At 44.9% G+C, this 16,106-nt stretch overlaps 2 protein-coding genes and 2 non-coding genes across 5 annotated transcripts in view; 1 reads left to right on the top strand and 3 right to left on the bottom strand.

The window, feature by feature from the left end:
- LOC149348638 (uncharacterized) overlaps positions 1–16,106 on the bottom strand; it is a 42,045-nt gene that overhangs the window by 19,914 nt on the left and 6,025 nt on the right. Inside the window, exon 1 of one of the 2 annotated variants that reach the window (XM_089585870.1) lies at positions 8,393–8,602. The exons of the other annotated variant lie outside the window; for it this stretch is intronic. Coding sequence (XP_089441996.1) covers positions 8,393–8,433 — 41 coding nt within the window. The 5' untranslated portion in view covers positions 8,434–8,602. Of the gene's footprint in view, positions 1–8,392; positions 8,603–16,106 lie in introns of those variants that run through there. 2 annotated transcript variants of the gene reach the window in all.
- Positions 10,149–10,312, bottom strand: LOC149348641 (U1 spliceosomal RNA). The gene has a single exon (XR_016282596.1). It is a non-coding gene; the product is annotated as a U1 spliceosomal RNA (small nuclear RNA).
- LOC149348640 (U1 spliceosomal RNA) lies at positions 13,580–13,743 on the bottom strand. Its single transcript, XR_016282585.1, has one exon. It is a non-coding gene; the product is annotated as a U1 spliceosomal RNA (small nuclear RNA).
- On the top strand, positions 14,071–15,209 carry LOC149348639 (exosome complex component RRP42-like). The gene has a single exon (XM_089585868.1). It carries the CDS (start codon positions 14,273–14,275, stop codon positions 15,140–15,142), a length of 870 nt encoding a protein of 289 aa, XP_089441994.1. The 5' UTR covers positions 14,071–14,272; the 3' UTR covers positions 15,143–15,209.

Below are 16,106 nucleotides of genomic sequence, written 5' to 3'. Positions count from 1 at the left end.
CTGAACGCTATGGTGACGCGGGACCATCGTGTGACTATCCGAGAAATTGTGGAAGATTGTGGACATCACCAATTTTTCTGAACATTCCATTATCACCGAAAATTTGGCCATGGAGAAAGATGGGGCAAAATTCGTGCCGAAGCTGCTCACGGTGGAGCAAAAGCAGCTTCATGTTGAGGTCTCACAGGATATGCTGGATTCCACAAACAGTGACCCCGACTTCATCAACACCATAATCGCTGGTGACGAGTCTTGGGTGTACAGGTACGACCCGGAAACCAAATCCCAGTCGTCACAATAGCAGCATTCCACGTCACCAAGACTTAAGAAGGCCCGCGAAGTGCGCAGCAATGTCAGAGTGATACTGACTGCTTTCTTTGACTCCCTCTGTGTGGCACACCACGCGTACGCACCGCACAAAGTAAACATTGACCAAAAGAATACTACAGGGATGTCCTCCGTCGCCTGCGTGGTGCTGTGCGGCGCAAGAGGCCGAAGTTGAGGTCAACAGGAAATTGGAGCATCCATCATGACAATGCTCCTGCACATTCCTCGCACTAGATTCAGATTTTTTGGCGAAAAACTAGACTGCTGTAGTTCCACAGACTCCTTACTCTCCTGATATGGCCTCCTGTGACTTTTGGCTGTTTCCCAAAATCAAGAGGCCATTGAAAGGAGCGCGATTTCAGACAAGAGACGACATTATGGCTGCAACGACAGCTGAGCTAAACTCCATTCCGAAAGGGGCCAGTTCGGAATGCTTCCAACAATGGCAGCACCACTGGGAGAAGTATGTGGAGTCCCAAGAAGACTACTTTGAAGGTAATTAGGTTTCCAACGCTCCAGTTATGCCAGTTTTTTTTCTTTGGCAAAAGGTCGGATACTTTTCTAACAGACCTCGTATTTACGAAAATCAGGGCAGTAGGCACACTTACACTTAAGAGAATGACAGCTCAGGTTCCCTCCTATTTTGTTTTCCACATTATAGTCGTGCTCACCTAACCTTCTGTTTAAACATCTCCCTTTGTCCAATTGCACGGTTGGGCATGATACTTCAAATAAGTACCTTTGCTACTCATACCCAATACCATCAAAAATTGCATTTCCGATATAAGATATAGAACAAAATTTGATTTCCAATACAGGCACTCAATACTGTATCGTCGACAGTTCGATGCATCGCAGAAATCCAATAAAGTTGGTAATATGATTAGCTAAGTTAGAAAATTTCCATGGTTTCTGGAACCTAAGTGTACTCGGTATATCACAATGTTTTCGAAATGGTTTAAAACAATCGGGCCACACAGATTTCTTCAAGCTCCAATTTCTTTAAATTCTGCCGTCGGTGAAGCTGGTTCTCCTTAGAACTGGGGCCATGTTAGCGTTGAAACGATCACTTGCATTAACAGCCTAGCAAAATCTGTCTTAAGGAGGTTATCTTCCTGCAAACCAGTATGTGAGCACTTGACTACATATGAAAAACATTCAGCATTTTCCGACACTCTTCGTTTGTTACTGCAATATTTACCAGGTTGCCTGTGCCTTTGCCCTATGCAAAAAAGGTGAAAGCTGCATGCACTTGGGAAGAACGAACTGCTTTCTCCCAAGCACTGTGTTGAACAGGCATTTGAGAATAAACACACTATGTTAAAAGCTGGGAGGAAAACAAAGAAATAAAATGTCTGAAAGGTTTTATTGGCAAAACATACCTAGCTAACCACTGTTATTTCAATGTTACCTTTACTTAAATTTTTTTAACAGCATCTGCACAAACAGACAGTCCAAAAGAGACCTGCGATGCAGTCATGCTATAAGCAAAGCAAATGAAAAAGCCTCCGTATACAAGAGTAGCCTAGCATGTCGCCATGTTCTGTTCTATGAAGGTGCCTTTTATCAACGAATAAGAGTGAGGCATAGCCATGTCAACTCGAGGATCCAGGAGTATGGTTAAGAAGCTCATGTTTCACTCACAGAGTTTCTTACTATTACCTAGAGGGAAAGCTGGCAGCCCGTCTATGGGAGTTTGCATGGCGACCCCACGTGACCACCTCAGCCACCATGGGCGCTCAAAGCATCATGGGCCGGTGAGCAACTTGTTGAGGAACTGCAACTTTTGGCAAAAAAATAATAGACAAATACAGCTGTTTGATAACTACAAACGTCCTAACATTCAATATCTTGTCTAATGATTGCAACAAACGAGCAGAAAAGCATTTAAGTGCAAAATTTGCCCAAAATAAGAGACGACTCGCTCTCCTATTGGCCTAGTAATGAACACTATAAAAACTAATATTTCGTACTTAACAGGCGCACTTTTAAAAGTAAATATGTTTTTAAAAAAAATGTTGTGCTTAAACACCATAAGAGGTTTTTTAATGGCATTTCGGAAAAGTGAAACCTTTTATTGGCGTCGTGTGTCGTCACGTTTTTACTACTATGGCTTTTGCACACTGCGTTCCCGCGAAAGTCGTCTGCGCACACACGAACAGCGTTTTCGGAATGAAACATCTTAGTAGTGCCACTCCGTGTTCCCGAAAAACTACGACTGTCCCGCAACAAGTAGCTCACCGCCCCATGATGCTTTGAGCGTCCATGGTGGCTGAAGTGCAGCGCCGCCAGCTTTCCCTCTAGGTAATAGTAAGAAACTCTATGGTTTCACTAGTGCCTCTTGGGAATGTGTCACCCGATGCATTTGACGCTTCCAGCAGTGATGATCTCATTGGCGCAGTGTGCAAGAGGGTGATCTCTATCGTACTTGCAAAGTCAACAACATATGTGTTGCAAGCTTCTGAGCAAGATGACAGCCTTCCATATCTGTTGGCAACCGCCACAACTTGAAACAGCGGTGTCAAGGTGTTGTTCCTACCATAACGGTGAGCCTGTCTTGTCCTTTCTATCACAGAGTGTGCACAAACGTAACATATATGTCTATCTGTCAAATGACAAACATAGGAAGACAGAAGACTGACTGGGCCAATGGCATCAGCATCGTCTCTTCCTAATTCTGCTCCATTCCTTTTTGACATGAACTACCGCACGAGCGAGTACCACCGGCCCAAAGTCTGAATTGCAGCAATTTCAAAACATGCGGCATACTATCGTTTTCAGTACCGAATACCGTTAAACCACACGATACATTAAAGTTGTACTCTTCAATCCCGATACTCCGATACTTACTTTTTTCGTAAGCGATACCTAGGAGCAATACACAAAATGTATCAAAAGATACTCAAAGATACTGCCCATGGCTGTCCAATATAATTTTCCACAGGTCAAAGACGTCCCCATGCCTGCATCTTACAAATGGCTTCTGGTGCCTGACTGTGCAAGCAGCCTTTCTTGACCTTCCTGAAACGTTTTGACTACATAGTGCACTCAACTGTTTTGGGACAGAAAACACCACGGTTGCTTTAACCCTATTGCCTGTTTTCCTTAGATTATGCAAAAGCCAGTGCTTGTAAGGTATGACTGTGATTTTGCTTCTATGTTTGGTCTTTTCAAGCTCTTACTAATATAACAGGCCTTCCTTTGTTTTCCTTCGTAACAATTCCTCCAACCAAGCATAAAAGGGGAAGCCCAAGGTGTCTCCGGCAAACACCTTCCTCAGCCTTTAAGCAGCTGTCAAAGGTCCTTTAAGGAAGTTTTTGGACTGTTTATCGCTACCTTTTGTGACGCATGACAAGAACAGATGCACCTATGCTTTCTTGATATCAGGTTAAAATCCTCAAAAGGTCACACAAGCTGAATTTATCCTCCCAGAAATAGAGAAATGCCTTTATCCTTCAGTTCTGTGCATTCAAAGCTTATCGAACGCAAGAGAGCTCTTTTAAGGTTTCACAAATGCTGTGAAAAGTCTTGCCCTCATGCAGTTGAAGAAAGAGTGTTGTAGTCAAAAAAGTTGCAGGACATAGGCTATCAGTGGCTGAAGGACTCATTAAAAAGAAAAGGAAAAGATAAGCCCTGTTGTCTCAGCAAGAGCTAGAAAAGACCAACGACGGAAGGAAAGTCGCAGTCATACCTTGCAAGCACAGGCGTTTGCATAATCTAAGCAAAGTTGGTGCTTGGCCAGTTAAAGTAACCGTGGTGTTTCCTGCCCCAAACAAGTTCATGCTTATGCAGATGGAGGTATTTCAGGAAGGGCACACAAAGGGTCGTTATAAAGTATCTTTGACCTGCGGAAAATGTTGTAGTGAACAAACAGGGGAGATGTTTAAACTAAAGGCTACGTGAGCAGAACTATAATGTGGATAACAGCAGAGGAAGGCACCTGAGCAATCGGAACACTGAAATGATTTTGATAATCATATTATATAGCATAAAAATCTGTAGAGATGGTCTTGTGAGTATTCGAGTCAAATTCAAAAGCTGCGTGTGATCCTTATAATTTACAAATAATTTTTTAAACACTGCTGCTCATAACCTATTACGGCAATACCTCACCGTGCATTCTTAGACACCCCTACCCTGATGATGTAAATGGGCAGTCTGAGTGAGCCTTCTCACTGGGCATGCCCAAGTAACGTCACTGGGATGGAGGGTAAGGGCGCAGTCACGACCAGTTCTCTTTATTTTTTTCTGGCGCGTCGGCGTGTATGAGTTGAGGGAGGAGAGGAGGACCATCACTTTTAATCACCAATATCTTCAGTGTTAATGGAGCTAGCTTAAAAAAAAGTTTTGGGTGTTGTAACGAGTGATGGAATAACAAGCTATCGTGCACTTTTCCTTACCTCAGTAAATATAATTTCATGATTGCTTCAAGCGTAACAGCACCTACTACACAGAGTTTCATAAATGCAAAGCTCTCTTTCAGAGTAAATGTAAAATTACGTGAAAAACTGTTGAAGCAGTGGAAGTAGTGCATGATGGCAATGATTGCGCAAGTCCTCCTTCAATACTGCTTTTAAAAAAAACATGCTTTATCTTTCAGTGAGGTCAGGGGGTGCTCGACAAGAAAGTAAAAGAGGAAAAAAAAAGGAGAAAATTCAGTGGTCACCACCATCATCATCATCATCAGCCTGACTACACCCACTGCAGGGCAAAGGCCTCTCCCATGTCTCTCCAATTAACCCTGTCCTTTGTCAGCTGCCGCCACTGTATCCCCACAAACTTCTTAATCTCATCCGCCCACCTAACTTTCTGCCATCCCCTGCTACGTTTGCTCCACTAACTGGCAAAAGCTTTGTAAGCAAGTCTCTGCCAAGAGCAGGAATACCACTTCCTCGCATGAATAAAATTACAACCTGCGTGTCCATCTTTCTGCATCGTCGTCTATTGAGCGCTTTTAAAATCCTGTTATACATAACCAATTATCCCAAACCCTGAACCCTGCAGCTGCTGAATTACACAAGCAAATCGAAAGCAATTAAAATCTACCAAGTCAATGTTCACAACAGTTCCTCCACTGCAAATAATATGGTTTTTCACCGGAACAGCGTGCACTAAGACACGGACACGAAGGGAGACACGACACACACGAGCGCTGACTTTCAACTGGTGTTTATTGTTTGGAACGATGCATATATACAGTTCCAACAACACAAGAAAACAAACCATCCATTCATAGATTCATACTCAATTCATGCATGTCACACTGAACAAGGACGATAACAACATGATCATTTTCCCTTCACTAAAAATGCCAATTCTTTAGAACCGATCGATAAAGAGGGGCTACTGACGCATGCGTCTTTAGACCAGGCGATGTGCGCTGCTTCGATTATTTCGCGTGTTAATTGGTCACTGTGTTTACTTAAAATTCATGTGCGAGTGAAGTCAGGGTGGCAAGTTTTGCTTTCACAGTCTCTACAATGGATCCCGAGATGCCCTTTTACTGTGTTATGCACGTTATTATTGTGCTCCTTCAGGCGTTCATTGAGGCATCTCCCCGTCTGACCCACATACAGCTTGCCGCGTGACAAGGGAATGGCATACACTACACCTTCTTCACATGACACGAATCAATTTTCATGCTTGATGTCGCATTCTCTGGGAACGAAATCAGTGTTAACCATTTTGCACACCTTCCCAAGCTTATCCGTGTCTTAGTGCGCACTGTTCCAGTGAAAATGAGTTACCAACTTGCCCAAGCATCTGTTTTAACAAATAATATGGCTTTTATCAATTTTAGAAAAAAAAAAAATGCACGGTAGCTTGGCATACTTAGCAAACCTTGGTTGATGTTCTTTGGTAACTATGACAAACTGACAACTTAAACCAATACTGCAACACTGGCCGCTCCGTGCCAACAAATTCGCAGTCCGAGATTGTGTACTTACTTAAAATAAAGCATTGCACCTACAGCATTTCACTCTGAAACACATCTGACCTCCCGTAACACAAGCAAAAGTTCAAGGGATGCCTGAAAATATAACATCACTTTTCTTTCACGGCGCTGTTTTCTTGACAACCTAAATACCCTATACAGAATATTTCTGCTTCATAGGTCACTCTCTGGAAGACAACTAATAGTTCCTTTTGCAAGTGTTTCAAGCATGTTTCCAATACCTTACTGCTGCATTTAGTAGTGTTATCATAAAGAAAGGAGACCCTTGTATACTACGAATGTGCTATCACAGGTTAAATTTGCTACAGCCATCAACAATGGCCTCTGCAGACAAAGTTGAATTCTGATGCTACAAAGGAAGAAATCAAACCTGTGCACCTTTACCTCGGATGCAATATCCAAGGCAGTTACACTCAGATACAACTCAGGAACGCTAGAGGCTGGCAGCGAAAATTCTAGTTCCTGCAGCCATAAAGGCGCATCTCAAGCTCCTCCCTTGAACAAGTCATCTCAAACAGTACCCACTTCAGTAAATACAAACTAGTTAACACTGCACACATTATGAAATTGCATCACCTCCAAACCTCTACAATTGTCCCAGCTTACTCTTTGGGTAAAGTTAGTCAAAACAACCAGTGCCAAGAGTACAAGCCAACTTGTGTCCAGGCTGTTCTGACCTATCTTACGTGAAAGAACTGCCCACAAATAGATACTGACTTCTCAAAAATTGCCACCGAAAGGCAGCTATCAACAAGCATCGATTACCATGCAAGATGTCCAAGTTGCATGAATGAGGTGACAGACATGTAATCTGCTAGCTAAAAATCACATGTTCCGACAGAAACTGAAGGTATTCAGCAAAGACCAAGGCTCAGTGAATGTTATCAATAAAATAAAACGCAGCCTAAAACGCAGCCTAAAGTACCAACCAGCTGTCATCTACGCTTGAATGTTTCACACAATTTCACATGGATTCCGGAGGCCTTAACCACATAAAATGTCAATGGTACTTGAGAACTCTTGAGAATAACTGCCAATCGATGGCTATAGCTTTGATGTCAGTACAAGATGCACTCGAAGCGCAGCTTGAACTGTTCGTAAGCAATTGAAAACAAGTCACCTGCATTTCAGAGTCAATAACGGGTTAGACCAATAAGCCTGGACGCAAGTTAGCTTTTACAGCAGCCATTTTACATCTACTGAAAACAAGACAGCATTTTCTAGAAGCCACTTCACTCCTCACCACAACAAAGATATCGGGTTTACCAAGCTAACACCACAGACACAACCTGATCAGCACACAGTACATCCGTGTGAAGCCGTTGAGGACTGCACAGTACAACACTGCACAATAATAACTTAAAACAAGCACAACCTATAATAAAAAGAGAAAAAAGCTGCCAACTCAGGCACTATTCGACGACTGCATTACAGATCCCCTTTTTTTCTATTTGTTAAATTTCATGACTTAATTTCGACACTACCGACTAGGTCGCGAAATACCATGCACGCTCGATTTTAAAAGAAAAATTACACTATCTAACATCACCTATATATGGTGTCTCACCCAACATATAACAACATATATACCTCTCTCATTCAACGTTCTTATCATTGGTCATCGTATATAAGGTTGTTTAAAGCATCCTTTTGGCTGCGCGTCCGTTCTCCGTATTGCCACTCCTAGCAGCGTGACGTCAACGCGATACAACGCTCGTGTCCAGCAATTGTGCTGTCACGGCTACAGTAGAACGTACAATTAGGTGGATTAGCAAATTGCTTGCAAAATTAAGGGATGTGGCCACGGCTACGATCGCTAGCACAGGCGCACAGGCATAATCCCAATTGTTGCCTACACCGCAACGTCTGCTGAAGCCGAGATATACGGGCGCCAAGCAGACCTCCGGCCGACTCGGCAAAGGGGCATCGCTGTGCTGCAAGCACACGCATTCTTATTCAGGGCTCCACGAAAACTGGGCAACTCTGCATTTCTGAACAGCTTCGGATGCTCTTTTTGCACATTCAAAGTCATTCTAGCAAAAAGAATTGCGAACAGCGTAAACTGCGTCGCCTGCAGAGACCACAAAGCGAAACTAAAGTGCAGCTCACTTGAACCGCAGCGTAGGCCCCGACTTCGGCACTCGGCGCATCTTTAAACCGGCCCGGTGGATTATGCCTTGTTGGCCATCTCGTCGATGCGGTCGCCGCAAGCTGTCATCTCGATTACAGATGGCATTAACCGGCCGAGAGCAGCGCGCTCAGCTCAAGTTGAACCGCCGCCACCGCCCTACGCCATGTTTCTACGTTCGCTCCATAGACATGGACCTACAATCTACGACCCAAGCTACACATTTCCCGATTCGGCATAGTAAGTGGCGCCTCCTACAGGCGAAATACAAAAGCCATAGTGACCTCCGAGATACCGTGTTCATTTACTGGTTTTTTTCAGTGTTCACCGCTTTGTCACTTGCCTTGGTGCTTGGTGGCATGGCACATACCCACGACGGGGGATTGGCCAGGGTTCAGTGAGGAGAGCCCAAAGAAGGTAAATTGGTGCCAAGCTAATAATAAATAATAATAAATACTTTATTTACTCCCAAGAAAACAATACAAGACGCGGACGCGCCAAAGCCTCAATGACACACCATATGCGTCATCTTCTTCGTTATTTTTTTTTTTTTGAAGCTGCGCGTTCTAAGAAATCCTGACCTAGCTTAAAAGAGTAGGGCACTGCCTCTTGAGTTATCATAGAACAATTCCTTCCTGATCTGCCTTTCGATATAGTTCTACACTATGCTTCTTTTCCATTGAATTAATCCAGTTTTTTACTTCTGTGTTTTTAACCTGTCGTTTAATGCTCTTTCTTTCTCCGTCCTCGTGTCCAGCATACTTACTGGTTAGTGTCCTAGTTCTTTTCCGCCACTGTGAGTCAACGCTCTTTCTGTATAAGTATTTAAATACCTTAGCTGCACACCTGTTACCGACCAATTTTCTTCATGCAGTATTTTACTGTGAGCTTCCCGTGCTTCGAACGATGTCCAGTCCATACCCCCTAGTAATGCCTCGTTTGAGGTTTTGCCGTGGACACCTAGTGCTAATCTTCCAACAGCTCTCTGATTTACTTCTAATCTCGACTGAACTGCCCTTAACACAGAACCGCATTCCCGAATGTAAGCCGCGGCACCATTATTCCTTTCGAAATACCTCTCAGTACTTCATATTTGTTTCACCCTCATATAATGCCCTATGTTTTCATTATCCCGGCATCTCTTTGCCCTTTTCCCCTAAGAGACTTTTCATGATTTTCATGATTTAGCCACATCCCGAGACATTTATATTCGGCCACTCAGGGTATTTCATGGCCTTGTATTGTAAGCACCTGATCAGTTGTATCGTTGAAAATCATCACACCTGATTTAGTTGAGCCAAAACTGAAACCCAGAGCGTCTCCACAACCAATTAACCAGAATTTGCAAATCTCCATGACGCACCTAATTAAGTGACCTCGCGCAGGTAACTTAAAATACCTTGCACAGTACAGACGTCACACCGCAATTGCTCAATGCTCTAGAGAGTCGGGACCAACGTTTTTAGATATACTATAAACTATATACTATACTATACAGCTATACTACAAACGCTGGTCGGGACATCATTCCACACCTCGAAAAAGAAAAACGGAAGAGGACGCAAAAAACATTCACCATGGAAAAACCGCTACCCCATCATAGACAATATGGGGTCATCTTACTTTAGATCATGGTATGAGAAGGGAAATTAGCACATATAAACTCACCCTAGTCTACCCCATTATCCAACAAGGTAAGGTGTGTGTATGATGTGTTCTTTTTTTGATTTCACATGAAGGGGGAAAGCGCGAACGCAGTCCCCCACTACCAAAAATTGCATGCCCCATCTGCCCCAGTTTGGGGTAGTGGCAGGGGTCAGCACGAGCGCAGTGCAATGCCCGCGCCTCTCCCTGGAGGCACCGCCTCGCTGATCACGGTAACCCCGGCACCAGGTAAGTATGCTTTTCGCCGGTCTCGGCAGCCCATCCCACCTGCGGCGACGTCGTCTCCTCCTCCGGTGAGGACTGTCAGAAAAGTCAGAAAAACGCATCTCTCTTTAGCATATTGTGAGTCTATATCAAGGTACAACATAGAAAATGGTACGAACTTTTGAGCTGCTATTTTAAAGAATTTCTTTAACACGTGACTGACTATTACCAGCTTAAAACGTGCTTTAAACAAAGCTTTGATGCCGACTCGAACAAACTGATGGTGGCGCCACTTGAAATGCCTTCCAACTCCTCTACTCGTAGTATTCCTCCATTGCAGTGCACTAAATACACTGCATGTGTAGAACCACTGGAAAACGTGTCGGAGTACCGCAGCTAGCGAAGACGGAGAAACTCCATGAATCCTGCGACAGTCTCGTATTGAGTATCGATTGCTTCGAAGTTGCAGCATTCAAGCGTACTACACATTCCGTTCTTCCATAGCGACCGCAGCCAAGTGCCACGGATGAGAAATCCGACCGCACGTATCAATCAGAGAACTCCTGCGCCGGAGCTGAGGTGATGGAACGTGCGGCAAGATTGTGCGAGCTTTATATGCTAGCAACACCAATGAATCCGCACCACCGTGATCCGCAAAGGCTTTCGTAAGTTGTATACAGTCCGACCGCGGTTGTGCATGGTCTCGGTACGCGTCAAATGCTCAAATTCTGTTCGACCAACGCCTCATTTTTTTTTTCTTTCAGTAGCACGAGTAACCAAATAAACATTTCGTGGACATAACATCGACGCTCAAAAGTGTGGTCTCGAGACGTTTGAAAGCGCAACCTTCGTTGTTACCAAAATTGAAACGATTTTAATTTCATGGGCCCGCGTATATAACAGCACGCCGCGGATTCGCTACGCCAACTTTCGAAAGTATTTGTCATGTGACCACTCAAATTACCTTTTTTTTAAGGCATTTAATGCCTCACACTGTCGTTAGCAGCCGCGTCGTTGTATCCGCGTTTCGGTTACGTACATGGGCATATGCCAATCATTACTTAATCGATGGCGTTCGAATGATATCGGAACGCGATTTGAGGCATTCCATGATAATTGCATGATAATTAATAACTAATTGAGTAATAGATCAATTAGCCTAATTAACCTTTCTAGTCAGACCAGATAATAAAACCGAGTTAATCGAACCAGGGTCTCCGGAGTGGAGACGAGCACGCTAACCACTCCGCTATGCCAGCTCGGTGGTTTGGAATGAACAAAGCGTCTAGTGAATAGGGTGTCTTCATTCACTCCCATCTTCTTCCCTTCCCATTACAGCGAAGTTCAGGTGTCCAACGAGATATGCCAGACAGATACATTTCCTTTCCTCTAAAACCAATTGACCGACTAGCAAGACGTACAGACGAACAAGAGATGGCGTTCTGTGGACTCCCTGGCAGCGTTGCAAGACGCTGTCGCGTTCCACTCGACACAAACCGCACTTTAGGTCATCAAAGTGCCACCTGAATTTTTTTTTTTTTGAGTTACAGCCAGGCCCTTGATTGCTACCTAACCACATGATGCTGCGATATGATTTTGTTAGAGTGCATAATTCTTTCACATTTCCGCTAACTTGCAAATAAGTCGCTTTTAACAGAATGAAGTTGTCAAAACTGTTCAAAACAGAAGCACTGGATGTTGCTAATACTGTGTATACCTACTATTGCGGTAATAAACGCGCAGTAGAATGCTTCTCTCGTCAACACGGGTGGATTGTACAAGCTCAAATTTAGCACAGGGATGGCAATTGGTTGGCAGAATTGTTTCATGCCACATTTGTTTGGGTTACTTGCTTGAATCGATAAAAAAAGTCGCATATTCGCATCGACTGCGGTGACAAGGAAATCAAACCGTTCTCTCAGCGATCGCACTGGTGGCGCCATCTCGTTTGTCGACCGTGAAGAATCGGCAGAGAGGGGGTTTTGCGGGGTGTTCGAAGTTTATTTTGAAGACTGTCCTTGTGTTATGGACCTCAGGAACATAAACACTTGAGTGGAGTGGGGTCGTGCGGGGACCCTGGGGCGTGCCCCGAATTCCTGTTGTAATAAAGTTTTCTCTCTCTCTCTCCTTCACCGAAGGCTTGAAATTTAGTGGAGTTCTGGTGAAGCTAAGAACGTTGTGATCATCGATAAAGCAGATGAAAAAAATTACCGAAGACACTTTGGAAATTCTAAAGTGTGCTTGGCGAAAGCCTTGTGGTCAACCCATCACCCCTTTCCCGAACCGCTTGGCGCGTGGTGGGCTTCCCACATGTGCGGTTTTTATTGTCTTAGGTGACTGCAGTCTATTTTGATTGCAATGTTTTAGAGCGAGCTCTTTGGCGCCCGTTTCACGGCGTCGCCGTTGTCCGTTCCGCGTTCATTGTGTTGATTGGAGCGTTGACGTTTACGATCATTTTAAGGAAAGGAAGCGGTCATGACTGGCCCCCTCGGTCAGTGGACGCCTCTGAATCGCGCTTGTGTTGCTGTTGCGGCTGCAAGAGCCGTTGCCTAGCAACCGTCGCGGTGGACACCAGAACCGCACCGTACAAGAAGGGAGGCAGGAGTGAAAGAAGAAAGATAAAGAGGAGTCGTAGTGCAGAAAATGAAAATTCTATTTGAGAAAAGGATATTACGCAGTAACTGTCTCGCATCTCTCGGTCGACACCCGTCATCCGTTTGCAGAGGAAGGGAGGAACACAAAGAGGGCCCGTAGTGAAGAAAATGAATTAGAGGAAAGGAAATACGGGGGAGGTTGCCCCGCTGCGCGGAGGAGAGGCCACAGTTGGCCCGATTCCAGCGCAAGGACGGACACCGCGAGCACGAGCTATTAGCCTTTTGCAAAACAAACCAACCCCCACCTCCCGTGCCGAATCTCCACGGCCGACAAACGAGATGGCGCCACCAATGCGATGGCTGACACAGCGGCGGCTTAAATAAATGCTCGACTTCTGATCGAATCAGTACTTCTCAAAACAAACGTGGTATAAACATATTCTGCCGACGAAGTGCTATTTGTGCGCGAAATTTGAGCTCGAACAATTCGCCCGTTTAGTATGCTTCTGCGACGCGCGTTTATGTGCGCAACACGTTGTACGTTCAGACTTCAAAAATGTTGCCAATCCGGTGAAAGTAAAAAGCTACTAAGCATTAGTAAAATGAAAGGATTATCGCGCGGCACGCGAGCAAAGTGTGCATATCTGACTGAGCACAACAACTCTCCAGTGTGTATAATGTGTTCTTATTTTGGATTTCGTAATGAGGGGGAAAGCGCGAACGCAGTCCCCCACTACCAAAAATTGCATGCCCCATCTGCCCCAGTTTGGGGTAGTGGCAGGGGTCAGCACGAGCGCAGTGCAATGCCCGCGCCTCTCCCTGGAGGCACCGCCTCGCTGATCACGGTAACCCCGGCACCAGGTAAGTATGCTTCTCGCCGGTCTCGGCAGCCCACCCCACCTGCGGCGACGTCGTCTCCTCCTCCGGTGAGGACCGTCAGAAAAGTCAGACAAACGCATCTCTCTACAGATATTGCGAGTCTATATCAAGGTAAAACACAGCAAATAGTACGAACTTTTCAGCTGTTAATGTTAAAAATTTCTTAAAAAATACGACTGCTTAAAAACCGCTTAAAATGAGCTCTAAACATCGCTTTTGCGCAGACTCGAACCTCAATGACACTGACTGATAGACGTTATGGTTAACTGGTGGTGGCGCCACATGAAACGCCGCCTCTCTCTTAACATTTGTCCATTCAACGTTTCAACGTTCCATCGCACGCGCATGCACGCGTTTGTCCCACGCGTGCACTCACGTTGAACGCCTGCGCGTTGAACTCGGCACGTTTCAAACAAGCTACCTACTGGCCATAATGAGATGAAACCGGTGATCTTGTGTTAGAGCCTGAAGAGTTTTTCTGCTGCTAATAACTGACTTGTTTGTGAAAGTATCGTGACAATGGCTGGTGTACTCATCAGCGAAGCGGAAAAGACGTACATTGTGCACGGTATACAAGAAGATCTGCGCTGCGACGGTCGCAGCTGTTTAGAGTACCGATATCTGGAACTCGAGACCGGCATCGTGTCAAACTGCAGTGGTTCGTCGCATGTTCGACTGGCAAGTACTGACATCTTGGTTGGCATCAAGGCTGAACTCGATGCTCCTGATCCGACCTCGCCCGAGCAAGGCCGCATAGAGTTTTTCGTCGACTGCACTGCTAATGCTGATCCTGAATTTGAAGGCAGGGGCGGAGAAGAGGTTGCCACTAAGATCAGGTCGGCCTTGGCTCAAACTTTTGGCTCTCCAAGGTGCCTTGACCTGAAGTCTTTGTCAGTTGTTCCCGGTCAACAAGCCTGGGTTCTCTATGTGGACGTGTTGATTTTGGAATGTGGAGGAAGCTTGGTTGATGCTGTGTCCGTGGCAGTCAAGGCAGCTTTGTTTGACCTCAAGATTCCAAAAGTTTCAGTCACCGTGGATGAAAATGGGGAACCAGAGATTGAGGTTTCAGATGACCCGTATGACGTCAGCAAGCTGAGTGTCGCCAACGTGCCTTGCTTCATAACACTTTCCAAGATTGGCCAACAGTTTGTGCTGGATGCGACGCAAGAGGAAGAAGCCTGTGCCGTGGGTTCGCTAGCTATGGCTGTGACAGGGGCTGGGCAGGTTGTCAGTCTCTTCAAAGGCGGCACTGGAAGCCTCCATCCCGAAAATGTAATGGACATTATTGAGGTGGGGAGAGATGTTGGGATTGCTCTTAATGCTGCAGTCATGAAAAATTTGGAGTTGGAAACCAGTTCGAAGAGAGAAAAGAAGGGATTCCTTCTGTAGCACGCAAATACTGTCTGCTGCATTGATTGGCACATTATTAATAAACACCGTGGCTTCAGCAAAGATATTCCTAGTCTCTGTTACAATTCAAGTCACTTTACTATAGATGGGTTCTACTGCTACCATTTCACACCTTACCTTCCTTCTGACATTCAAACCGGACCTCAAGTTATCCCACAGATACAGCAATATGGACTGCCATGACTGCTGTTATAATGCCTCAGTGCTACCTGGGAATGTAAACGAAAACTTCACAGGACAGTAATTAATTGACTACACAACAGCTCTCTCTAAAGACTACACCAGTTTCCTCTTCGACAGCCACTCAAGTATGAATGTGAGCACCACGCGAGAAATTGTGTAACCATAAACAATGGCCAAGTTCGTAGCATGAAACAAATGATGCAGCTATCGGTGCAAATTTTGCAGAACCAGCAGCATCACAAATCGGAATCCAAGGAACTGTACAATATACCCTTCACAACTGGCATCGCAGCTACACAAAATTGTTGCAGGAGTTGAAGGCAGCATTAGGATCTTTGTAGCAGAATTATTGGGAGATTCTAAGTTGGCCCGATCCGCTAACTTATAAAGAGACCTCCAGCGCCTTGGTCACTTTGGTGCTAGTCTTCTTCGGGCTTACATGGACACCGAAAACTGCTCATCATTTTGTCTTTGAGCACTGAGGTACGGTACTTTTCTCATGCTATCAAATATATTTGTTCAGTGAGCCACTAGTACTGGTTTATTCTGAAACAGAAGGAACAGATTGAGATCCTACATATGAAGTTCTGACGTTTTAGGAACCTTGAAAGCTACGTGCATGGCACCTGTTGAGCCAAGATAATTTAGGAGGTGTATATTTCAACCAAGTAGGCACGCATGCCTAGGAGGGGAAGTGGGTGGCAACATATGAAAAAAAAAAGGCTCAAGATCGCCACTAACTATAATCGGTTAGAATCTT

Source organism: Amblyomma mixtum, chromosome 4 (assembly GCF_055824585.1).
Source record: "Amblyomma mixtum isolate Tamu chromosome 4, ASM5582458v1, whole genome shotgun sequence".
Lineage (NCBI taxonomy): Eukaryota > Metazoa > Arthropoda > Arachnida > Ixodida > Ixodidae > Amblyomma > Amblyomma mixtum.
This window is presented reverse-complemented; position numbering and strand designations above follow the sequence as displayed.